Below are 26,527 nucleotides of genomic sequence, written 5' to 3' on the forward strand. Positions count from 1 at the left end.
ATTCTTAGTTCCACAAATCCAACAATAGTAACTGGCTTTAATATTGGCCCTGGGGCTTGCCCTCATATTGATAGATATGTGACAAAAAATAAGCTCTGGTTTATTGGGGGTGTTATGAGTACCTGGTACTTTAATGTGAGTAAAGCCAGAGTGTTTTATGTTTTATTAGGTTTGACTAATTGTTTTGATATGTGAATTTGTCACATGCAAGTTATTAACTTGATTGGGTGAACCACTTTCTTTTTTGTTTGATGTATGGTGTATCCAGTGACACATGGTGGATCCTCATGATGGTCTCATCCTGTTGTTAATTGCATCCCATGAGGCTGGAGCTTTTGTCCCATGGGCAGCCTAAGATAGGTTCATGCTGGACTCTTTGTCCAGTCAAATATTTGACCAATTTTAGATACACTTTTTTTGCTTTTTTTTAATTTTTTTTTTAAAGTAGGATGTGTTTTCTATTTAGCACAGAAATTCCAGACAGAAGGAGATTGGCCCTAATTTCGACTATGCAAGTTAAAAACTCCACTTCTATTGGGAAAAGACAATTACAAAAAATACTTAAAATACTTACAATCTATTCTTAGACTGAAAATACTGAAACACATTCAGTAATTTTCTCCTCTCTGTGTAAATAGGAGGACCAACACAGTAAAATCCATGATGTTTTATGGGAGAAGGGAAGATTCTGTATGTAATAACATAAAAATATGTGTGTGTGTATATATATATATATATAAACTAAAAAAAAGAGAAGGAAACCAATAAATGACCTTTTTGTCACACAGTTTAATTATGAATATAATAAAATCAAAGTAAACATTTACCCTTTAGTTGTACACCATAGTCCCAATGATTTCAAAAAGCAATAAATAAAATAACAGAATATCTTTTGCAGCCATATGTCTACAGAAAGCACACTCAAAACCGATTCCTATCATAAATAATGTATTTATTGCATATGGCTATTAAGACAGCATCCAAGATCAATAAAGACTAAATATAATGCACTACCCTAGTTTTGTTTATCCAGGTCTCCAGCAGCATCATATATATTTATATATATCTCTCACATAACATACACCCACACACGCCATGTCCATCGGAAGACACTGCAAGATAAGTTAATTCTCTTGTCATACCACAATTGTAAGAAATATATTTAACATCTTGATATTCAGAAACAATTATGTACCCAGTAAATAAAGAATAAAATACTGTTTGAGAACTTTTAGGTTTTACAATATCAAAATATTTTAAATTTAAGGGACTGTGGGCAAAAATGCACAAAGATTTAAATATACATCATAGTGTTTTTGCAAAACCTGTACATTTTGGTTGCATTTCTGTAAACTAAACTTCAGATTTAAATATTGCATATGCCTCGTGTATATTTTACAGAGCCGAGCTAGGATTTAGTATATGTTGCTCAACCGTTCATATGACTGATAATCAATACTACAGAGACATTTCTCCTACAAGACTATATTTTCATATTAAATCAAATATTGTACTCAGCAGGTAACAACTTTCAGTGCTGTATGTGTTTTAAGGTAGCAAATATTAATTATATTTGATTTGAAGACTTTGCCAAAATATTTGTGAAAGTTTTACATTATTATTAATAATTTTTTACACAATATATCCATTTATAAAAGTACACTGTACATGTTTTAACAGATTGGTTCTCTTAATAGTCTGTACATTACTCTAGAAAGCAACACTTCCCCCTGCCCTCAAGAATTTAAATACAAAAAAGAGAAATAGAAAAAGATATGAATTTACATTCACTCTTGTCTGGAAATACAATCCTTTTAGTAAGACTTTTTTGTTGTGTTAGCAGGAAGACGTGGTGTTGAATACATTTTGTCTAAATCCCTTGTTCTGCCAAGATAATTATTTTTCGGTTTAGAAATTGAAACAACAAATTAGAAACAACTGAATATATATATATATATATATATATATATATATATATATATATACACATATACACTTTTCACCAGTTCTTGGTTTGGTATCATTCTGAGAGTCAAAACAAATGTGATTCCAAATGGAAGCCTTTCACAGAATGACCTTTGGACCCCTCAAAAAATAGTTTTGGTACCCCAGAAGATATCATAATATACTATCTTGCTTAGAAGATGCCCACCACCCTTTTTGGCTTTGATATGACAGTGTTGTAAGTTGAAGAAAAAAAAAAAACACAGACATTAGCAAGATTAAGAATTGAATCATTTACAGTGATGTCCAACAGTCCTTTGATAAAATATTCCTCATTTTGCTTGCTTGTACCTTCCAAAATAGAAAAATAGGCATGTCCCCTTCTATAAAAGATGTCTGATAGAATTTATAAATTAAAAAAAGGCTGCAAAATATCTTATACCTAATCAAGCAGTATTTTGCAAGAAGGGTAACGTTAAACAAATTGCCCATCTATTTGAAATGAAAAACAAGGACATTTTAAAGTCCTCTTCAGATCAGTTCATCCTGCCCATATTTTGAAACCATATATCTTTATAATTCCCCACCACCAACACATAAAGGGTTGTAAAACATGGATCTGGGTGTCCTGCAGTATTTCCGGTGTACTTTCAATGATTTGGTTTTTAAAGAAAAAAAAAAATATGGGTATGTGGCATTGTGGTGACATTAGTAGAGCAACTGCTCGGCCAGGAAGATGTGTGCCAAGAGGCTAGCCCAATAACTGCAGAGTTGTTACAGCACATTATTTAGGATGAATATACCACAAGGTGACATTTTTGGTTAATCACAATGCAGTTATGTGTGCGTGTATTACAATCAAAGTTAAAATTAAAGTACCTTAAAAAAAAAAAAAAAAAAAAAATACCTAAAACCAAACTTCAGTACATGTCAATATTAGTAGTAATGTATCAACACAAAAGCTGTTCCTTTAAAACATACATACATTTTGAATGTCAGTGATAAAAAGCAAACCAAAAAATTCTCAGCCTGTGGCTTGTATACAATACATACAGTAATCTGCTAGATCAACTGTAAGGAGTCAACTGAAGCTCTATGTAACGGTGTAGTGCATGCGTCCTAACAGTATAAGAGAATAAAACAAGTCAAATAGTCACATTTTTGGTCCACAACTGAAAAGAGAAAATGCAAACGTGCACGACTGCATTATGTTAAAGTTGCCATGTCACTTGGTGTCATGAGGTTTCCAAGTAAACTGCACAGTCAATTTTGATTCAACCAAACAATTGTCTTTTCGCTTTAGAATAAGGCCGAACACTTCTTCAGTAACTTCATTGCACAACGCATAACATCACATCACCATCTCTTAATTTATTTTCTTTGATTCATGAGGTAGGACGAGCAGTACCTTTCTCTTAAAATTTGGGTCATGTTACTGCCTTAGTTGACGTCCCAGCCTACAGAAGAATAAATAAGAAAAGCTGACGAAGGCCTCGTCATTCCTTTTATGTTTATGGTGGATTTCATGATGTCCAAAGGAAAATGATAGACTGTAAATAATGCCATCCATATGGGTCAAATCCGTCTTTGTAGCTGTCTGGCACATGTCCTCCACAGTATATACCTGAGCGGAAACCAATCAAACCGCACTTGCGGAAAGACGGAGACTTTAGCAGCATCTGGTCACAAAATAGGCCCAAGGTTCTTTTCTGTAGTGTAGTAATGTTTGGAATCAGTACTTTCAGTCTGCAATGCAAAAGAAATAGAAAAATCATTAGATATAATATGGTAGCACTATTATTTTTTAAAATATAATACTATTGTTTAAAAAAGAACTATACCGAATTAATACACAATCCTCTTTTTTCAATTTACAGTGAGCTATGATATAAATGGCAAAATAAATTCAAACATGGCTTCCTTATAGGGGTTATTTCCTGCTCATGTGATTGTTTTTCTGCTTATACAACATTGGGACCAATCATGAGACTATGGCAAAAATATCCTGCACTTAGGAGGTAGCTGCATGAAATTGTAAGTTAGTGGAATCCATATAGAAATTTCAATACAACGTAGTTGGATTCTAGGGAATAACAGGAAGAATCTTGCATTGCTGCTCACTAAAAACTTTGCAGTGTGTATTACTCACCAGGGGAGGTCTGTTTCGCTCATCAATAATGTAATAAACTTTAAAATATAACAGGACTACATACAGGAACAATTATTATGAGTTGTGTGTAGACCTGTATGTGTCATAAAGCCATACAAGATGGGAAAATTTCAATAGGTGAAACTCTTGCAAAATGAAAGTAATTAAAAAAACAAGAATATTAAAACGTATAGTGGGATGATGATAATATACTTAATAATACAGGCATAGCAGGACTAAAGCTACGTACACACATCCAATGCTTCTTGTCCGATAATTGGCTCAGGGCCGATATCGGACGAGAATCTGGCGTGTACACAGCCCGTCTTCCATCCTCCTAACGACCGTCCTGGCGGATCCATGGGACGATGAACGATCGTAATAGAAGTAAGGGGGGAGAGAGCGCAGCAGGGTGCCGCTCCGTCGTTCTCCCCTTCCCCTCTCCATAGAGCAGAACGGTGCTGTATGTACAGAACTTGTTCATGCATCGTGCAATCCTTTGTCGTTGGAAAGGATCGTGAAAGATCCTTTCCAACGACAATTATTGCATGTGTGTACCCAGCAAGTAGTAGAAGAACTGGATGGTTCAGAAAAAATGCTCTGTGCTCACACAACTTCAAATACAGACCTGCATGTCAGGCTAATGAACAATGATCAGATCTTCTGATCCAGTGTGACTAATCTGTCCATCCTTAACCTAACCAAGCACAATAGTGACAACTATTTTCAACTCATAAACGTTATATAAAGGTAACTTTTGACAACCATTACAAACACAAACAATTACATTAGGTTGAGACCAACAACTAAATAACCAGCCCCAATAGATTTTCCTCCATGCTGGATAATCTATTTAAATCTGCCTTGCTAAGCAGCACTGTTTTACCAAAAGGCGATAGTATGAATGCAGTAAACCAGTCAGACCTTAAAGCAACTATCTTTAATTCATGCAACAGAAGCCACTTGTTGTAAATGGAAGGTGAAGAAAACAGAAGCTTTCCTTATAAACCTTCTTCCTCTTTCTTTTCATTGCAAATGTAAAAGGAACATGTCACACTGGTTTATTCTAAAGTCAAGTAAGCATGTAAATTACACTTGACTAGAAACGCTGAAAATATTTGTTTCTCTGAAGTACTTTCCAGAAGTGTATTTGAATTATTCACCTGTGATCAGGTTACAGCACGCAAAGCAGTGGTATGCCTCACATGAACTTATGCAGTGCTAATCCACTAAGAAATCCTAAAGCCAATGTTATGCTTTTATAATATAGTATACAACCAGCAGAAAGTATACAGCAGGATGTTACAACACATACACAATACGAAATGCGGTAGGAGCAAGAATGACCCAGATGACATTGCAGCTCACCAGCCTTGAGGCCAGATCAGATGCATTTTATTCAGTGAATATTAGTTAATAATTGGCAAATTTTTGAGCTCTTCACTATTAGCAGGATAAACATAAGGGACTGTATGAATCAAAAATCAATCAATTAGATATTACATTTTAGTTGTATATTGCAGATGAGCCAATAAAAATAATTTTGCTGATTGCCATGGATTACTGCATAGTGTTTTTTAAATAATCATCTGTACACATAAGTCACTTTTCCAGGCATATTTAAATATGTGAATTTGGAACATAACAGCATTTTCTATAATTCATATTAACAGCTTGTTTGTGTCAGTTGAAAGATGGACAGAAACAGGAAATGGAATAAATTAATATTCAGCTGGAACAGGTCATGTGATCTAAGTTGGTGTTAAAATTTATTTGGGTTTTTCTAACATGCAGCAATATGAAATATTGATGGAGTTACAAAAAAACAAAAACATTTAAATGCAAAGCTTCTTGCAAAAATTTTTTTTTTTGTTTTTCATGAGCTAGGAGAGGCTAGGAACTTCTATCGGATTTGAAAAGATCACTCCAAGATCAATCCAAAAATGCATCCCTCCTGTCCTTGTCTTCCTAGTGGTGATGCAGAGTGATCTTCTAAAAAGTTTTAGCCTTTCACCACATGACGAAATGTTCCTCCATGGCCCAGGACCAATACCTGCCATCCCCCACGAAGCAGTGAGGAATTCTCACTATTCAATCTTCTCTAAGCGACAGTTAGTGACATGGCAATGACCCTATTAGTTGCTCTATCTTACATAGGTGCTATAAAAACAGGTTATAAAAATAATAAAATAAAGTCTACTTGAACTGGTTGGAAGTTAATGGTGCCAATAGGAAGACAAAGGGTTAAGGTGATTCCCCGGCATTCGTGTGTTCAGCCACAGGTCTGAACAGCTGCCTATTGCTTTAGCTATAGCCCATCTGTCACAGAGGAAAATAAGGAAATTCCTGCTTCCTGTCTGACTTCTGTTTTCATAAGGACTAAAAGATAAAGTTTGCTCCACTATTTTCTGCTTACATTACTACACACTTGAATTGAACGGAATACATTTCTAGGTACTAAAATAGTGTAATGTTGACTTAATATGTCCTAAATCAATATCACTTCAATTTTCGCATCACATCTATATCTGATGACGTGGGAAACGTTCTAAACACATCATCATCAACGCACAACTTGGGACAGTCGATAACTTATGCCTTTGCTTTGTGTGCATAAGGAGATTCCCTCAAACAAAGGCAAGCAAAGGTTGAAGTACCTACGTGAATGGAAAATATACCATAATGTAAACCTTGCTTTTATAGATGCCCTTCCATGAGACATCGCCGTGTTTGTAAAGAACATCCTTTTCAGTAATAAGAAAGGTGTAACCAGCATCTAATGCACACATTTATTAGTGTTGTTTTGTATATAAACCCAGAATACTGGTACACATGCCTATTTTATAAAAGGACATATAAAGTGCAGTAACTCATACTAACTAATACAAAATGTTCTTTTGTTTCCCTGTTTTAAACATAATTATTTTCTATAACAGTTAAATGGAAAGGGTATTACTCTAGTTCAATGCAGCACAAAAGTTGAAATATAAAGAAGTATTTTCTGGTACTGGGCAACAATCAAATTAGAAGAACAAAAACAAATTTAGAATAAATGCATTACTTTTTAATGGGATTGGGATTTAATAGTAATTATTTCTAAAAAGTAAAAACAAAACCCTTAAGAGTGTTAATGAAAATGGGAAAGAAAAGCTATGTTTCCCCAAATCTGGCATAGATTTGCTATTGATACACTACCAATTCATAAATCAATCCCTAGGAGAAGAAAAACAAGCAGATTATCCATTGAGGGTAGATGTATTATCCTTCTTTATGAAATAATGTGCATTGTATTTCTTCCAGTAGTTGTAAAGTAAACCTTTGCTTAGCCCATACCAGCCAAATCAAAAGATTCAGACTAAGACTAACCCCATGCCTCCATTGTACCATACCCTCCCTGCCATCCCCTTCAATGGCAGCTTATTCATAGCCTCTCGTGGCTCCATTCAGCCACTGGAAATGAAGAAAGAAAGCCCTGGGGGTTCAAGATGGAGATTACACGGGGCTGATGATCTCTAGGGGATGTGAAAGAGTTGGGTGTAAGTCTGAGCAAGCCAGCCACATGCTGACCAGTCTCAGGAATAGTGGGTATTTTTTACCCCACCCTATTTGGCCAAACTCAGCAGCACTGGGGTAAAGGGAAGGTAAATCTAAGTTGTTGGTGGGGCTGGCAAAGTGTCAAAAGTTGTTACTGCAGCATCTTCACTTGCTGAATACTAAAGGCACTGTACATTTTAATAGGATGCACTAAGCAGTAAAAAAACATATCAAAGTATATATGTATTGGTCTGAATGATTACTGAAAGGTGTGCATGTTTAACTACAAAATCATTATTTGACAGATTCTGTGGTCATTAGAAGTTGGTCTTTTAGATAATCCAAATGCTGCACAAGAAAATAAAAAAATGCCATTCACAAATAGAATATGAAGGCAATGCTTGGCTGCAGCAGTACATCGGTCCCTCACTATGAGTTTACCAATTAGCCTCTGGTTACATTACTATGCAAACACAGTCTCAGTTTGGCAGTCTAGCTTTGAAAGCCTCAAGGCTGCTACAGAAGACACACTAATAGCAACAAGCACGTCTATTTTTAAATCTCCACAGAAAAATGCTAATCGCTTTTCATTCTTCCTAAATTATTTGCACCTTGGTTGTATATGAAGCGGTTACTATGTACAGCAATACATTTTTTTGTCACTGATGTACACTTCAAGGAAGTACATTATGTAATAAAGGATTTCCTACACAGAAATAATGCCCCATGGAGTTGTTAAAGAAAAGATTCTAGGTTAAATGTTTAGATGTATTGTCTTACACACCATAAGCATACATTTTAAAAGGGGGTTCCAACTTAAAGAATTGTCAATGCTTTATAGTTCATGCATAACCCCCATCCCCACAAAAAAGCTAATTTTTCTAGTGTGTAATAATACTGCTAAAAGTGTGTGCATTAATGTGTGTGCATTATATGGGTATAAGGTTTTAGCATTTTATTTATGTATGACTAGTTGCACCTATTTTTCAGGTTTTGAATCTAGGAAGCTAAGCTTCCACAATGTAGCAGAAGCTTTCAATACTTTACATTATATAAGGGGGGGCACCGAAACAAAATATGAATAAGGTTTTATGTAGTGCACTTCAAATGCCTGCTCTCCCATTGCAAGGGAAGTAAGGAAATGTGTAAGTTGATACTACTTAGGGATTTCAACGACTCCTTATTTTAGAGCTATATCTTTTCAAACATCCTGTCTTCAAAGAAGACCTCCAGGAGGTGCTTTTACAGCCCAACTGTCCCCTGAAAATCCCCACTTTAGAGAAACAAAAATCCCTCTCTTTGCACAAACTTCCACTTGTGTCTTAAATTGGAGTTCTAAGTGCAGCCCAGCCAATCATATCATAACCAATTTATTTCGTTTCAAGAGAAACAAATATTCATTCAGATACAATGGGGTATTTTGGAAGAATTTACATATTTTCTAATTCATTAACCAGCATCATGAAAACACAGATTTACAGTCCAGAAAGGTCTTACTTTTAGTTCTTTGACTATCCCTAAAATCAGATTACAGTGGGAATCCCAGATAAAATAAAAGTAGTAGGGACACCCAGCAAAACACTAACTTGGGTGGGAACATTTTAAAAGAGAAAATGTGTCCCAGTGTGGGCAACCCCTTTAATAAACATTAAATGGAACCTGTATCATTGGACAGATCAGCACTTTGTTTGTGCTTGACACACACAGAACATGCCCTATGAGAAGTTCAAATGGCAGTTCCTTAGTTTACTCAGTAAACGTGCAGAACGGGATATGAAACTTATCCTGCAGTAACCTCTGCGGTATGTGCCTCAGCCTAAACAGAGGCAATCACCAGTTCAATGACACATACTTTACTTGTAAACCTGCAATGTCCATGCAGGACTATAGAGTTAGAATAAATCTTTAATGGTGGCCTAAGAAAGCGAACAAAAATATGTGGTAGTTCCTGGTTCCAGCTTGACAGTGCTAGTGGCTGGTGATCAGAGAATTAGGCATAGAGTGCCATCACATGGGGGCAAGATTCGCAAGGCTTATTTGTTACTCGCCGGGATAAGACAGAAGTAAAGGCTGCTTGTTGGGAACCCATTTAAAATTAATTTGTAACTTTTTCAGGCATAGGCAAAGCATGGATTTACTAAATTATATCTTAAATCAACAAAAATTTAATATACTGCAGCTTATTAGTCCTTTGAGGCATTGACTGATTATAGGTAAACATCAAAGGTGGTAATACTGTTCCCTCCATAAATCTAGTACATTACTTTGGATATAAATAATCCCTTCAGTGTATTTAGAAGTAATTCTGTATGCAAACTATACATATGCCTGCTATCTTTGCACAACTTGTCACCATGGATTTACTATACCATTATTCTAACCTGTAAATAAAGCATACAGAAATATTGCCCTTTGCAGAACACAACAGACATGTCCACTACATGTTACTAATTATCTACCCCTAAGAAACACTTTCTAGCACAATATATTTGTACTTTATTTCCTCTTTTGATGTGAAAACACTTTCACTTAATATACTACTAATACAAGAGAACTATACATCTGTGTGTAGTAATAGGATGTGGAGTCATTGCCTGTTAAACAAACACAATGATCTGTGCCATCATGAAAGCTTACAGAAATTAGAGTTATTTAGAGTTGTCTTTCAAGTTGCAGGTAACTTTCCCTGTTGATACTGGTATCAGCTAGTTTGGTATTAGACTAATGCCACCATCTCTGACCCTTTCCATTAAACCAAGCTGCTCAACAATGCCTAATCCATGCGTCATATAATCCTCCTTAATACTGTATAAACTCTGGGTGATGTTTGGACTTTTTTTTTTTTTATTTAGTGAGAACATCTTGGCCTATTTCATGAGTATATAGTTACCAAAACATTTAAACCATGAAGCAAGTATAATGGCACTGCCAACAGCAATACTAAAGTGGGCTAATCAAAGATCTGAAGAAAAGGCAGAATTTTGTGTTTTACATGAATGACACTACATTATAGGGCATACATTACTTTTTGGTTAGGGTGGTTTTACTGCAATTAGTTCACTAAATAAAGTATGCAACTTTTACATAATCAATTTCTCAATACATCCAAACAATCCCACATACAAACACTTATCCAGATCTTTATTACCCTGCCACTGAATTGTCTCCACCTATGTTGTCCTAGCTACCACAAATCACAGTATGATGGTCTTGTTGTTACAACTTCCAATTTACACAGTCATTCTTTGTGCCAATCTTGCCTTATCTTGGAGCTCTTGAGAACATTTTTGGCAGCAGACTCCAAATTATTGCCTGTTCACCCTACTACACTTCTAGTAGTAATGACTCATTCCTATGTGGTTGGTAAAACTTTCACAATGCCCTAGTAAAGGTGTTGTTAACGCTGCCCACATGACTAAAGACAATCTTATCACAACACGATACCATGATCTCTCAATATGATTGGACAAAGGAAGAAAACTTGCCATGAGAAAAAGGCATTACTAACCTTACCTGCTATGCAGATCCAGTTGTTTTAATTCTTTTTTTTTCAGACCAAAAAACAAGATTAAAAAAAGAAGAACTTTTCCTGAATTTTCTGATTTGCATAATTGTTCCAGGTCAGTGATTTAGAAGATACCAAAGAGAGTCAGACAGGCTAGCAACGTGTAAACAAGAAGACAGAAGGAGGTTATCAATGGCAGTCCCCATATGTCTTTCAAGGGAAGACTCTTAAGAAGGAGAATGCATTTTATGCTTCTGCAGGAAAAGTATTTAAAGATAAAGCAGTCACCATGGGTGTCCAAAGAAAAATCCCTTTTGGGGGCTAAGAAGTCTTTTGTGAAGTACCTAGATTTAAATGGTGCTAGACCTACCTGGGAGATGCAAATTAGAATGAATGCTTTTTCCAACCTCCCCAAATTACTAGGAATTATTAAAAGTTACAGAATAAAAAATTATAACAACCCAAAGTGAACAGTTTTGCTTATTTTGAAAAAATAAGGACGTAAAGGGATTTTTTCATTTTAAGTTTATAAGCCTTACATAAAGGTGATTAATTAAATAGCAAATGACTGAAGAAATGTATTCCAGGTTTCCTGGATCATCCCAGCTTCTTGAATGAAAGTGTATCCTTTCCAATCTTGGAGAGATTTATTAAAATCAGACCCATTGAGCCTGATTTATGAAAGCTCTCCAAGACTGGAGAAGATACACTTTTATCAGTGAATATGGTGATCCAGATAAAGCTGGAATGGATTTTTTAAAGTCATTTGCTATTTGTTAGCAAATGGTTTCAGTCCTAACCAGATCCATTCCAGGTTTGCTGCTTCTTCCAGCTTCACTGATAAAAGTGTATTCTCTCCAGTCTTGGAGAGCTTTAATAAATCAGGCACAGTGAAATAAGTCACTCTTGCAAAATGACTGATCTTGCAAAAATCTACTTGGTAGGAATATGAAGTCATACCCAGAGATATTGAAGACTGAGGTAAAATTCTAATGTTTTTCTTTTTAGGTGCATTTTAGAGGGGAAGCCCAGATAGCAAAGATTTTACTTTCCATTTTAGTAAAATGTTTGTTTGTGTATTCATTGCTGACTAAAAGTTCAGTTCAGTTTAATAAATTTTTTAGAAATGCAAAAATTAATTTAAAAGGGTTATAGGACAGCTAGTATTTTGTAGAAAAGAAGCAAAACGACTTTTGTACAAGAGCGTGTTTGGTGATACCGAGAGTGTTTAGTGAATTCCTACTTGTTTTTCTAAACCTTTTGAACCTGCTCAACAAGATCATACATTCCATTTTTCAAGCACATTACTATAGATAGCCTTAAACTGCACTTTGACCAACTTTTGAAGAAAAACAAGTGCAGGAAGCAAAGAGGGGTTATGTATTCCTTTCAAAATGCCACAGGCAGATTAGGAATGATCACAGACTGTCATCCAAATACAGTCGTTCAAGGTAACACGTGTCATGAAAAGGTATTAAAATAAACCAAATCTTTAATTCAGTGTAGTAGCAGGTTCCACTTTACATGCTCTCATGAAATCCCCAGGGTTGCAGGGAGCTGAAGGAAAGTGATGGCTCCTCTTAGCTTGGACTAAGCTCCTTCAAAGCAACTTCTGCCCTGCCCCCTCTGTCCTCTAATCTTGCTTGCTTTGTCACTATTGTCTCTATATATAGGGGGGAAAATCCACCATTCCCTTGTTGAAGAAATCCGTTCCTCTGTTTTCTACTAGGCCTGGGAGGCAGATGGCATGCAATCATTAGCCTATTGTCAGCAGCAGTGCTGGGGTAGATTACTAGTGTGTCTTGCTTGTCATGGCAGGTGCATGGCCTTGAGGCTGCCATCTGCTGAGGAAGGAAGTGTTCTCCTGGAAGATGGGCCATACAGACAAATGTAAACAACAACAATGAATCTCCACTGATTTGTTATTTGTACTGGGGAAACTCATTTCCATGCTAAGTGTACAAACCTTTATTTTTTTGTCATTGCTTACACCAGTTATTATTAATAACCGGATTTATATAGCGCCAACATATTACGCCGCTATTGTTCAACACTGTGAAAAATATAAAATCATGGCATAGCACGAGTCACTAACTCATGGTAAATGGTCTTTCACTGTTTCCCTCATTCATTATCTAGTCAGGAAGGAAAGAGAAATTACAGATGATTCAAAAAAATCAACATGATGTGATACATAATTCAATAAGTGATTAGAAAATTAAGTTAATAGTGTCATTTCATCTCTAGTGAGACGGATAACAGACTGGCTTAATGTGGATCACAGCCCAATCCAGCTGATCTACAAATGTGGACAAAGAATTTACAAAAAAAAATGCCCTTTGTCCTGTCATGCCAACACAACACATATGTCCGATAACTACTGATAGTAACCTAAATCAGCATTATAGTTCATGATGAGATGTGCAAAAATAGACAGCACCCTTATCTGCATAAATGACTGTAAATCATAAAAAAGATGGATTGTAACTTATGAATAAACCTTTCTCTGACTAAGCAGTATTTTCAAACTGTATGTATGTTATCTGTTCCCACCCCCAGGATATACATGTAAAAATGAAGCCTGAAATGTGATCAGTGTGGATAGTATCCATTTTTTTAAGTAGAAAGTAGAGCCTTGCTCAAGTATGTATTTGTTAACACTATAAATTACACAATTCTTTTTATTTGTAAAAATACAGACCCCCAAATTGCATTACTCACATCTGCTCATGCATAATTACATGCATCACAAGCAAGTACCTTCCCTCTCCCAATAAAACAGATTAGCTCCCTTCATTCAGACATCCACTGACCTTGAATACATTTTTGGCACTGTGCACATGCTGAGCCTCAACACACTCTCTAATCCTGAACTCACAGGCAAAGCCTGGGGTCTTTTCAGGGCAGCATCCTTCCTTGTCTTTATTAAAGCTATTTATAATCATCAAGAGCTACATTCTGAAGAGGTGTTATTTCAATGTGCACATTCTGGCCACTAAATTGTGTCTTATTCAGCCTGAAATCTCAAACACTGAAAAGCAAGTGCAGAGCTGGCTTTGTGCCGCGTTGGTTTTCAGACATGTGTTAAAAAAGAGATCTCTCCCCTTCAACCAATAAGCTTCTGATCTTTTTTTTTTGTCACTGCAGGTTTACAGTCCTTATTTTTATTACATAAATGTAGCCTATATATGACCTTTTCTACTACATGCATTGTGCCAGATTGTGTTATATATATATATTACTACACATGCTTTTCTGTAAGATACTATACTGTATGAGTAAACATCCTACAAAAGATGCAGCAAACGTCTATCAGAAATACTGCAGAAAAATGCTTGGCTACACTCAGGTAGGTTGTGTCCTCTGCTTGTATAAATTCAATGTCACACATAGAACAAAGAGCAAAATACAAATACAAGTACAATTGTTATTCCAAGAGCACATATGAATGCTAATAGATCCTACCAGACTAATGGTTGCAATGGTTTTAATGGTATCTTTCAGCTGCACTTTAAAGTCTACTTTTTACATTCCACCTGTTTTTAAAACACTGTTCATGTTTTGACCCGCCTGCATTCCTTTCAAGCCAGTTTACAGCATCTGTTTGTGAAATTCTAAAGGAAAGTTATGAATCATAAATTCCAATTTTTAGTTCTCATGGTTGAGAAAACAGTTCAAAAACATTCTCACCACTTTGCAGCCCTGCATGTCTAGAAACTACATCAGGTATAAACATATATTGTATTTTACAGATTCCACAGAAATAAAAGAGATTGTATTCTCTACAGACAAATGCAACAAAAGGCAACAAATAGGGTTTTATTAAAAACATCACAAAAATATGAAGGACATATCCCGACATGAAACACTTCCTCTGAATTCTCTGGCAGCAGGCTACCAATAAAGAAATGGCCAAGTAGCTTGGTGGACCCAATCATCAGTGGTCCATAGACCTGATCCCAGAGACCCTATTCCTGGTACCATGATCCGGTATTAAGAGAAACCTAGAACAAAAGTGTCTTTAGGAAAGCCTAGCATGGTATAGCTTCAAGTATTCTACATACATTTATTATGTCACTATTAATACTAGTTTCTTTGTCTGTACACAGTCTGCTTTAGCTTCTCATAGGCAAACGTTGCCATTTCCTAAGGTTTAGACAGAGCATCCTACAATAGCCAGAGACCTTTTTTTTATGTTGCTTCAATCTACATAGCAATCATTATGCAGTGTGTACTGCACTCATCTGGCTGTAGCAACAGAAAATCTGTTTGTATATTGTCTCACGTTTTAAAATATGGAAAAAGGAAAACATTTAATTTCTTCATTTGGTAAGATAAGACAACATTCTTTCCACCTTTTTTCTATAAGCCAGGGTTATAAATGTATTATTTATTTTATAAAAATATGTAAGTGACACAATATAAAAGGGGAATGGTGTCCACCATCATCAACAGTTACCACAAATTCACATGTTAAGCAATATGAAAATAAACTATTGTGAGAACATTTTTAGCATAGTGCCAGCTTTAGAACTTGTTGACTTTTCCATTATTTTCAAGATTTTCAAATGCAAGCAAATGAAAATCTATCTGGTTCCTGTATTGCCCTATTGGAGTTTATATTTGAATTTAATCACCAGGCAACACATGTTGCATTGTACATTACTTTGTGAACAAGCCTTTAGTTACATCAGTTACTGTGGAGCAGTTATTTCAGTTTAAATGTTCATTTGGTAAACATCACTGCTTTAATTTACAGCTAAAGTTAATTAGTACATAAACTATTCCTCAGTGGTGCTTAAATAATATTCCAAATGACCTCTGTTCACACACAAGTGATGAGAAGTGTATACTTTGTCAGTAAATGCAGACATATCACATATCTTTCGCCATTCAATGAATTGTTTATATATAGGGAACAAATGAATGTAATCTTGTCTTGTGCTATCTTGAAAGTAATCAGAAGCAATTCTCAGCAAGCACTTCCTGTGCCTTAAGCAGCAACTGTTCTAGGTTCACTTCATAACAAACACCCCATTCAGAATATTTTGCTGAATTCTATTTTAAACTCAAAAGGTAGCTAGTCACACAAAAAAGTTAACTCTTTGAGAAGTCTTTTTTTCTGTAAGTGAATGTGTTTTTTTATTTCTATTACCTTACAAAGCATTTGAAAACAGGGCACTTGGCATGCATGTTGTATGCTCACAGAGCACCCTGTTTGTAAAAAAGAAGGCATTGCGTCAAACTGCTCCGTACTCAGGAAAAGCATTCCCAAAGGCTGCCTACATTTTTTTATTCTATGATTGTATCGCAATATCAGATGATGCTGCCACAGTTGGAGCCTGGAAATTATAATTTAGAGTAAAACTCAGCAACTGTGAAAGACACATGACCCTTCTCTATTAATCACAGAGAGATTCCAAGCAAACATAGGATTCTTGTTCCCTAGAAATCCATGTCCCTAGAAAGTGCTCATGTGTATGACTACTGTAAAGCGGGTAAAAAAAAGAAAAAAAGGTTTAACCGCCAGGTTTGTGGTATTGAAAGAAATGCCTATGTTTTCCATAGTTTATTCCAAAAAAAATAAGCAAGCAAACACCAGTGGAATCAACAGAACGGTAAAAAGAAACACAACAAAAAATTGGTTTTCCCATTGTGACAAACTTAGTAAAAAAAAAAAAAATATATATACCGTATTTTTCGGACTATAAGACGCTCCGGCCTATAAGACGCACCCAATTTTAAAGGAGAAAAACCTAGAAAAAAAAGATTCTGAACAAAATACTAAAAAATCACTCTGTGTCAATGTATCCCCTTCAAAAATACGGTATATATATATATATATATATATATATATTTATATATATATGTATATTTATATATATATAGCTTATTTCATAAAACGCAGACACATTGGTAAATGTGTACAATTTCATTTTATAATACCGAAATAGTTATAAATGAAAAAATGCCACAATTTTTTTATGAAGAAATACTTTTACTCATTCTAATTTTTAGGCAAACCATATGCCTGCTTTATTTGCTTGGGTTAGTTATGTCCTTGAGAAGGTGAAGCATATTTTCAGTGCATACTAGCTCCACACAGTATTCTTGCAGTTGTATAACAAAAGCAATGACATAACTTAGGTTTTTGTGTTGATTTGGTCACTGTGTTTTAATACAATGAGAAAGTCAATGGAAAAGTAGGAGTGGAACATGATGTACCAGGTGAAATAGAAGAAACAATGGTCTAGTTCAAAGGGAATATTTGTGTCTGATACTAGCTGGAAAGCAGACACCAGAATCATCCTGCTGTGACAGGAAAGTACAAGCTAAACCAGAATGGGTTAGTTATCATTACTGTTAAATAACTGATGCACTTAACTTGTGCAAGAGTCACTATATATGAAAGTCACATTTTTTTCTTTTTTGAAAGGGCAGAGTAAAGTTTGTAGTAAATACCTAATATAACAGTGTAGACTAACATTACCACTGCAGTACCTTGAGTGAACCTGAGCGTAAACTGAATACGAAGTAACACAAACGGCAAGTGGATGATCGTATAGGTTGTCAGAATACACCTTTCCTTGCTCGAACACCAAACCAGAGTCTTCTAAAGCAGACATATCAACAGCAACTTTTTCAAATTTGATAACCTATGTATAGCCCATGTCACAATATCTTAAGTCTGTTAACAAGTATCTTGAGGCCTGTGTATTGGGATGGGCCTGGATGGTATCCTAGCTCTACAAGAGGCAGTGAAGAACCTTTGGAGGCAGCAGTGGGTGTTTTTGCTATTGCACTTGAATAATATGGCTAAACATTTCCCCATATTGAAAAGGCTCAACAAATCCCTTCACAGTTATTGTCCCACTTACATTTCTGACTTGGTAAAAAAATACTCCCCCTGCCGCTCTCTCCGCTCCGCCAATGACCCACTAATGACTTCCTCACTCATAACCTCATCACACGCACGGATACAAGACTTCTCTAGAGCTGCCCCAACTCTCTGGAATGGTCTTCCTCGTCCTATTGGGCTTGCTCCTACTTTCTGCTCATTTAAAAGAGCACTCAAAACCCATTTTTTCAAACTTGCCTATCTTCTTCTGTCTTTTGAAACCATCACTACACCACTACATATCTCCCATCCTATTGTGTATAAATTCCCCCACCTACTAGATTGTAAGCTCTTCCGGGCAGGGTTCTCTCCTCCTGTATCACTGTCTGTATTAGTCTGTCATTTGCAACCCCTATTTAATGTACAGCGCTGCGTAATATGTAGGCGCTATATAGATCCTGTTTAATAATAATAATATTAATAATAAAGTTTAAGACAGCTCTGCAGCATCAAAGGACATCCCCATTACTCCATTACCTGTGCTGGATGCCAAAATATTTATGACTTTAAGCTCGGAGTTTTCCCCCACAATTGCTCCCAGGAAAAGCAAGTAGAATATCTGGAAGAATGATCAGAACCTGAAATTGAGAAGCTTAGGAGCAAACTGGGAAATTCTATCACAACAAATGTCAACTGCTTCAACTTTTGCAAAATAAAACTGGATCCAAATAGGATAACTTACTCAAGTCAACACCATGGCCAATGCCATGAATGAGGAAAAATGTGCATACTGCTGTCCAATGGATAGAACTACTGTGCAATGAAATAACATAAGGGATACCCCACTTAGTTACCCCACTATTAGATAATTCTCGCCTGATCATGAGAATTAGGAATATGTGTGCAAATCTAGCAATGTACCTATTACAAAGAAGCTTGCTTTAGGTATACATACGCGAGGGCCTCCCTCTTTTCTCCCTTACTAAGTAGTAACAATTGGTGAAGGTCTTGTCCTTCAAGCCCACAAGGTTCAAGAAGGTCACAACAGCTGTTAGCTTTCATGCTGTTTATAAATTAGAGAAGGATGTTCAATTACAACAACTAACTGTCCCTTTTTAAGAGGACAGTCCATAATCTGTAAAACCTTCTCCCCTTCTTCCACATTTGTCCTACTCTTATCTTTTGTAGAAATACATAAAAGTAACAACAAAACAAAATATGACACTTTAGTTAGGCATATTAGATCATACTTAATTAAAAATGGTTATTTTGTAAAATTATCACAATTGGCTGCAGTGCAGACCAAAAATGTCAGGATGCTTGAGAGATTCTAGTAGATTGGCTTAAATGGCAAAGGGGCTTACCACTTTGTAACATAATAGGGAACTTTTTTCATATGATATCTAGAAAGATATTTATAGAAACCATTGTAAGAGCTCAAGAAATATTAAATCAACAGGGGCTTCACCAGCAACTAAAGCCATCTGCTTCTTTTATACAATCCTTGGAAAGATACTGAAAACAACACATCATATCTTAAATTCCAAAGGAATTGTCATGTCATTAGAGATAGATTTTAACTTACACATCAACCTCTGACATTAATAATTGTGATGTTTTTTTTCATATATATATATATATATATATATATATATATATATATATATAGTAGTTCCTGGTGCTTTCCTTCACATGAACCTTCATTTACTCCACTGACAAATAACTTTGCCCATCCAATTTGCAGACATGGACGAATGAATTCCACGTGGTAATATATATTCAATCTATTATTATGTAGCAAGCACTGCAGAATCAAAGTGTCTGCAATAAACTGTCAGATGCTTTCCCAAAACACTGAACCATAACATGACGTGGCCATGTCTAAAGAATGCACTGTCTGGATTTGGTCCCAATTTGAAGATTCTATATAAGGACATGTTGTTGTCTAAGCCTTTTTAACACTATCAGAATACTATTCTCAATCACAACACCCGGAGATATAGGGTCATAATGCCCAACACAAAAAGACTGTAATACAATTTAAACAGGATATGAATGTAGGATCAATGGATCCTTCTCAAAATGCCTGCCGTTTGGCGGTCTCTTGCTTTATTCCTAATACAGTAACATGGAACAAGAATGCAGTCCAGGGCAGTCAGCCCTAAATCTGCATACTTCTTTAAAGCAATGATTTTGAAAGCTCTGCAGCCAATGTTTTTTCATGACAGCACTAAACCTAGATTAGAGTAGAGGTAATCAGCGGCAGCCTCCATACATCCTCAGTTGTAAACGTAAGCAAAATCCCAGTCCTGGCTAACAGATGTGAAAAATGATGTACATAAATGTCTGATTCTTCCGTTACCTAATGAGTAAAATAAAAAAATCCCCTTATTTGTGGTTCCAGGTTTATAAAATTCTGTGAAATTTCTCTCGTCGGTCCAGTACAAATTTCATAGGGAGGTTTACTACGTTACGTCTCTTTCATTTACTCTACAGCGCATTATCCTAGGTCCCCTTGGAAAAGGAGTAGTACACAATTCACAAGAGTTTCCTACAAAGCAAAACAATGATCATCCCCTCCCCATTCAATGCTAATCTCTGACAAGCTGGTCTTCAATGGCAGAACAACCAAAGCGTAACTAGCAGAGACTATTCTATGACAAGCAAATGAAAAACACCCGCTTCTTTGCAGGAGAAAGAACACATTCATAAACCTTTTGAACATGGTAACAATAAACAATGTTATAATTACAACTGTAGAATACAAGACTGAGAAGCTATTCACACTTTCCCCTCCATCGATGAATCTGTACACGCAATCATAGTGGAAGTATTTTGCTTATTTAACCTTTCCCTTATAAAAGAGGATTACATAGCTCTTCCAGTGCCTGTAGACATGCCTTATGAAACTGGTTTCAGATACATACAGGATGGTTTACTAGAGCAGTGCAAAACAATCATGGTGATATACCATGCTGCTACTTACTAGTAGAAAGTCATCTAATGAAACATAGCTTAAATAAACATTTCTCTATGCAAAGAGAGTAGCCATTTGTAAATGTTATACTTTTAACTGAACTAAGAAACCAATGCTTACAAATATCCATCAGGATCAAAAATATGATCAAATACTTCTTAAGGTGACAGGCTTTATAAATGCACACACACACACACACATCAAAGTGCACAGGAAAACTGGTTTTGTTTCTCTTAACAGGAAACATAGGAAACCTGAAGATATGATTATGACATACTACTATAGGAAACCCAATGACTACTTCAAAACTGGTGGCAAGCAAAATAAATTCATTTAAATATTTTAATCAGATTACCTTTTACTTCATAAACCAAGAACAATTCAAAAATAGTTTGCGATACAGACAAAATCCTAATACTTGTCCCCCTTATCCATAGCTCAATGATGGTGAAGTAAACTGGGGGAGGGGGTGTACTCTCTTCTGGTTAAAGGTTAAAAGAATAAGTGGCTTTGATGTCTCTGTAAGAAGAGACATGTGGGCTGTCTATTGTTTGTGTGAATAAAAAGTAAGTAAATCTGCAAACCCTGTTATTACAAATCAGTGACGTCCATGCTGTCGTGGACTTTTTAAAAAAAAAAAATACTCTTTAAAAACGTCCAACTGAACAGACTCCAAATGCTGCATTATAAACAGATTACCTTTGATTACTATGGTAGAAACTTCTTGGATTAAGGGGAGAATTACTCCTAAAAATGCAGCTGTAAAATGATGAATATCAATGGACTTAGTAAAATGCATTCATGTATAAGTGAAATACACACAAACAGCAGGAACAGGTTTATGATTTTGGATTCATTGTAGTATTATGAAAACATGCTTGAGCTAATACATAACAAACCAACAATAGCCCCTCTGCCTGTGTATGTGGTGTATAACTGTACATGTTGTATTTATCTGATCTGTATACTAATAAAATACTAGGAAAAACACCCTACAATAAGATCACAGCAGGAAGGTATTTTTAATACATATGTTTAACAATGTTGTTGAACATTCTCACCTCTGACAGTGGTGGCACCCTTCATCCCATGTCCCAGAAAGTCAATGCTTGGATAGGAACCAATGCTCAAACTGGCAAGTCCCAGAGCAGGCAAGTGTCCTCTGGAAGAGGCTTGTGATAGCAGCAACAGGTTTCTATCTTCAGGTGACAAATCAATGGCAATGTAGTTAAGTCCATTCTGGAATCCTGCTGAGGTTTCCCTGCACATAGGGCTGCCACATTCGCCAGGTTCCAATGTTTCTCCTGGTCTCAAGGACACATTCTCCACAGAGGCCGAGCTGTGCCTCTTGGGACTATGTGCAAAGGAAGGGGATACAGGAGTCACTTGGGTGGTGGATGAAAAAGTCTCTGAACTGTGGCGTCGGCGACCCCCTTGTGGATCTGCTCGAATGACCTTAGCCCCTCTGTTGGGATCTGGTGGAGGGCTGTGCAGACTAAATGCCCCATTCATCTTGTCCATAAGCACCGTGAGGCACTGTACACTAGGAACTGTACTTTCTATAGGTAATTTTGCAGTTGTAGGTGAAGATGCTATGGGTGAAGATGGCTGTGGTGAGGTCTTCCTTGGGCTCATTTCTGTATAGTCTGAATTTGGGCATAAGCTAGTTGAGGCTTTCGGTTTTGGTGAAGGAGGCCCAAATTCCAAGTTCATATAGTCTGAAATTGGGGAGGGCTGAGGCCCAGACCCAGACCCAGATGAGGAGGAGGATGGACTGCCTGCAGAAGACAGTGGTGCAGAGTCTGAATGAGCAGTTTGTGTAGGCAAAGGCAAGGAATCCTGTGATCTTGTCTCTCCAAAGTATATGTGAATATATTCCCCTCCTGGTGGGCTTGTTGGTTCTGGTGGATGCTCGCTCATACTTGGCAGAGTGCGAAGTGCAAGGCGAGATGGTCGAACAATTCGACCATGTGGAGAAGACGAAGCTGGGGACCTCATCAACACATAAGGCTCAACATCCGCTAGGCTATTGTGTTGAGGTGCTGTTGTATGACTCTGGCAACAGCAACTTTTAGGCTGCATGAAGAAATAATCAGGGGGAGTAAAGGACTGGGGCTCCGCAGGAGAAAGTCTATGATGTACAGATACTGGCCTTGTTTTAGATGCACACCACATTGGCATATAGTCATTTGGTGAATCTTCCTGAGAACTGCCATTGATGCATGTGCGTGGCTGCAGAATTTGCTGAGGGGCAGACACACTTGCAGGGCTCATAGGAACATAATCTGAGGAAGAGGAAACGGTAACAACTCCATTATTCATAAGCATATAGCCATCATCCTCATGGCGTCCAATTTCTACATCCGCATAGTCTTCAGGATAAGGATGGCATATTTTAGGAGATGATGACAAAAGACTAAAGCTACCCTTATATGTGGCACGAACAAGGGTTGATTCATCAAGGGAAGCTGAGGAAAGTTGAGGAGTTGCAACTTTTTGTCTTCCAGGATTAGTTAAAGAGTAAGTTCTTTTCCTGGGGCACTTCTCCATTGCTGAACATTCCATGCGTCGGGCAAGGCATTGGCAACCACAAGGCAAAGATCTATCCATTGACATGTATCCATTCATTTCTCCTGTTTGTGGTGGGGTACCAGAAACCGAATCAGGGGTGCCACTTCTGCAACTTAAATATGCTCGTGCCAAGTCCCCTGGACTAGAACTATATTCATCCAAAGACATAAAACCCGGGTCACTAGGTGACCCAGATGCCGACACATTACAGCTGGAAGGACGTGGAGGAATAAGAGGGTCACAAGCAGAACCATGGCCACTGCTCCCAGAGGAGATGCTAATGGGACTAGCAGCAGATGGAGGAGAATGTGGAACTGGCATGGACATAGACCTGCTGTGCTGAAGGGGACCTGGGGCAGGAAAAAGTTTCCCATTTCGACCACCCAAACTCAATGTATGGGAACGACTTAATGGAGCACGAAGAATACTCGGACTTAAAGGACTGCTTAAGACTGTTTTGTTGCTTAAGTTATCTCCCTCACTAGCAGTACGGAGACGAGAAGACTGATTTACTGGAACGCTTGATGAAGTTGGAGGAAAGTCAGTACGGGTTCTCCTGGCCAGTCCAGTCTGACTTGGCGGCAGCTGCGTATGACGTCTTCCCGGAACACTGATGGGGTTGGAACTAGAAGACTGGCTTTTGCTACGAGGCCTAAACTCAGCTAATTCCTTCATAGCCTTCATGGCCTCTAGAATAGTTTCATGAATACTCTGGGCGACCACATTATCATCAACTTGCATCCAGATCTCCCCAGGTCCAGTGGAAGCTGAGCGGCCCACCTCCACAAAAAAGTAATTGTCCGAGTGACCGCAGCGTCGGATATTCATTAACTGAAGGGTTACTGAAGCGGTTTCACTATTTGGGCGTACAAAGCTGATACTTCGCGCAGACAAGCACAGTCGGTGAACACCAATCAAACTTTTCATCTGGCCCAGACCCTTCGGTTTCAGGTTTACCTGCCAAATCTCTTTGTAGGCTGCAGTGGCTGGTGTTATTAGTCCATAATTTGGGTCCTCAGCCAGTGCCAGGTGACAGCTACAATTAGTGCCACAGCTCCCAGTCCCGGAACAGCAGCATCCTCCGGTAACTGTACATCCATTTCTATCTTTTTCTCCCCTGCCACTGCTAAGCAGGTCTGTGAGAGCCCGGTACCAGCTTTCTTGCTCCTGCTCAGTGTCTGCTGCCACTGCAAAGTACTCATCACGAGTGTAAAGGGCAATCAGGTACTTGTTTTTGGCATCCGCCCGTTTGTTGATGTTAAGGCAGCAGTCCAGAGAGATGACCCTTTTGGCCGCTGCTGACTTGCTCTTCCACTTCTTTTCGCTCTCATAGTACTCAAGCCTGGCAGCAGGGCAGCCCTCACTGGGCTCCTTGAGCACAAAATAGCGCTTGTGGCCATGTTTCTGTTTTCGCAGGTAGCCACATTTTTTTACACTGCTGCTGTTGTTGTTGTTGTTGTTGTGGTTGAGATTGGAGCCAGCAGGGAGAAGTGGCTGGCCTGGAGTGGGAGGGCTGGCCATCCTCTTCTTACCTCTATCCCCAGACACTGCTTGGGGAGACTTGAAGGATGACAGATAACAGATTTCTAGTTTCCCACCTGCTCTACCTTGACCTTCAAATAAAAAAAAAAAAAAGACTTGTAAGATGCGGTAAGACAGAATGTGATAAAATCGCAGCATCATCACATGCAAGTTCCAATACTACGCTGCATGCAGCAATCCTGAGACACCCAGATGCTGCAGTTATGGTGACGTACATATTACATGGATAGAAGAAATAAAGCGGAATATACAGCAGCTACGCACGGAGGAAAAACACAGCAGCAGCAGCAGCAGCAATGACTTACCTGGCGAGGACTCAGCTGTGGGAAATCATCGTGCTATGACAGATCGCTGCTGAGGAGATGTTTACTGCTCAATGAATGCAGCAGGAATGGTGGCCAGTAGTGTGGGGTGTCTAGCCATGCTCAGCGCTCCATCACCGCAGCTTCTCCCAGCCTTGCACATACATAGCACATCACACCGACTGACTGAACTAAAGAAGCAAAACAACATGTGACGTAGCAAGTTACCGAGCAGGAGGTGGGGGGAGACACATATACACATACCAGGGGAGGAGACAGGGAGGGACCATGGCTGGGGGCGAGACTGTCTGTCAGCCTGCGTCTCATGCTGCCATTGCTCGGAAGGTGGAAGAGGACGCTGCTCACAGCCATATATGACAACAGAAGGCCAGCCATTGCCCTCCTACTGTCTACCTTCAGCCACACACCTCCTCCTACCCACCCCCACCTCAGCCAACACAGAGCTGTCAAGGTCCAAAGCATGCACAGGACTGGGGCTTCCCAAATCTGTACCTGCAAAGGACTGGGGCTTCCCAAATCTGTACCTGCAAAGGACTGGGGCTTCCTAAATCTGTACCTGCAAAGGACTGGGGCTTCCATCTGTACCTGCACAGGTCTGGGGCTTCCTAAATCTGTACCTGCAAAGGACTGGGGCTTCCCAGATCTGTACCTGCACAGGACTGGGGCTTCCTAGATCTGTACCTGCACAGGTGTCCTTGCCACTGAACCTCATCTACTGCAGAATGATCAGTGGGGATCTGTCTCTTGACACTAGAAATGCTTTACATTCTGCAATCAGTCATTGAAAGGGTTAAATAGGGTCAGTGCTGGGGATTCCCTTCCCCCAGCAGAGGGCTTGTGTATACTTTCATGTGGCTACCACCCATGGAGTGCTGCAAGCTGCCATGGGTCATCCCTGGTGCAGGCACAGCATGGGGCTGGACACACTCATCCCTACTGATAGCAGCACAAATCATCTCATTGGAATACATTTTCATCAAGATCTTGTTTTTAAAAAAAATCATTCTATGTTTTAGGCACGAAGGATTAACGATTTTGAAAGATCGTGTAGTGTGCACAATTCTGTACATGGTGTAACGATATGATCGTTCAAATATAATCCACCAATAATGTACACACACTAGATACGATCATTTACAGGATG

General features: G+C 38.0%; 1 protein-coding gene across 1 annotated transcript; it reads right to left on the minus strand.

Moving 5' to 3' along the window:
- Positions 1-769: 769 nt before the first annotated feature.
- IRS2 (insulin receptor substrate 2) lies at positions 770-25,572 on the minus strand. Its single transcript, XM_072411948.1, has 3 exons — positions 25,366-25,572; positions 22,009-25,131; positions 770-3,690 (listed from the first exon to the last, which is right to left on the minus strand). The coding sequence occupies exons 2-3, from the start codon at positions 25,037-25,039 to the stop codon at positions 3,686-3,688; spliced, it is 3,036 nt and encodes a 1,011-aa protein (XP_072268049.1). The 5' UTR covers positions 25,040-25,131; positions 25,366-25,572; the 3' UTR covers positions 770-3,685.
- Positions 25,573-26,527: the final 955 nt, after the last annotated feature.

This window comes from Pyxicephalus adspersus, chromosome 1 (genome assembly GCF_032062135.1).
Source record: "Pyxicephalus adspersus chromosome 1, UCB_Pads_2.0, whole genome shotgun sequence".
Lineage (NCBI taxonomy): Eukaryota > Metazoa > Chordata > Amphibia > Anura > Pyxicephalidae > Pyxicephalus > Pyxicephalus adspersus.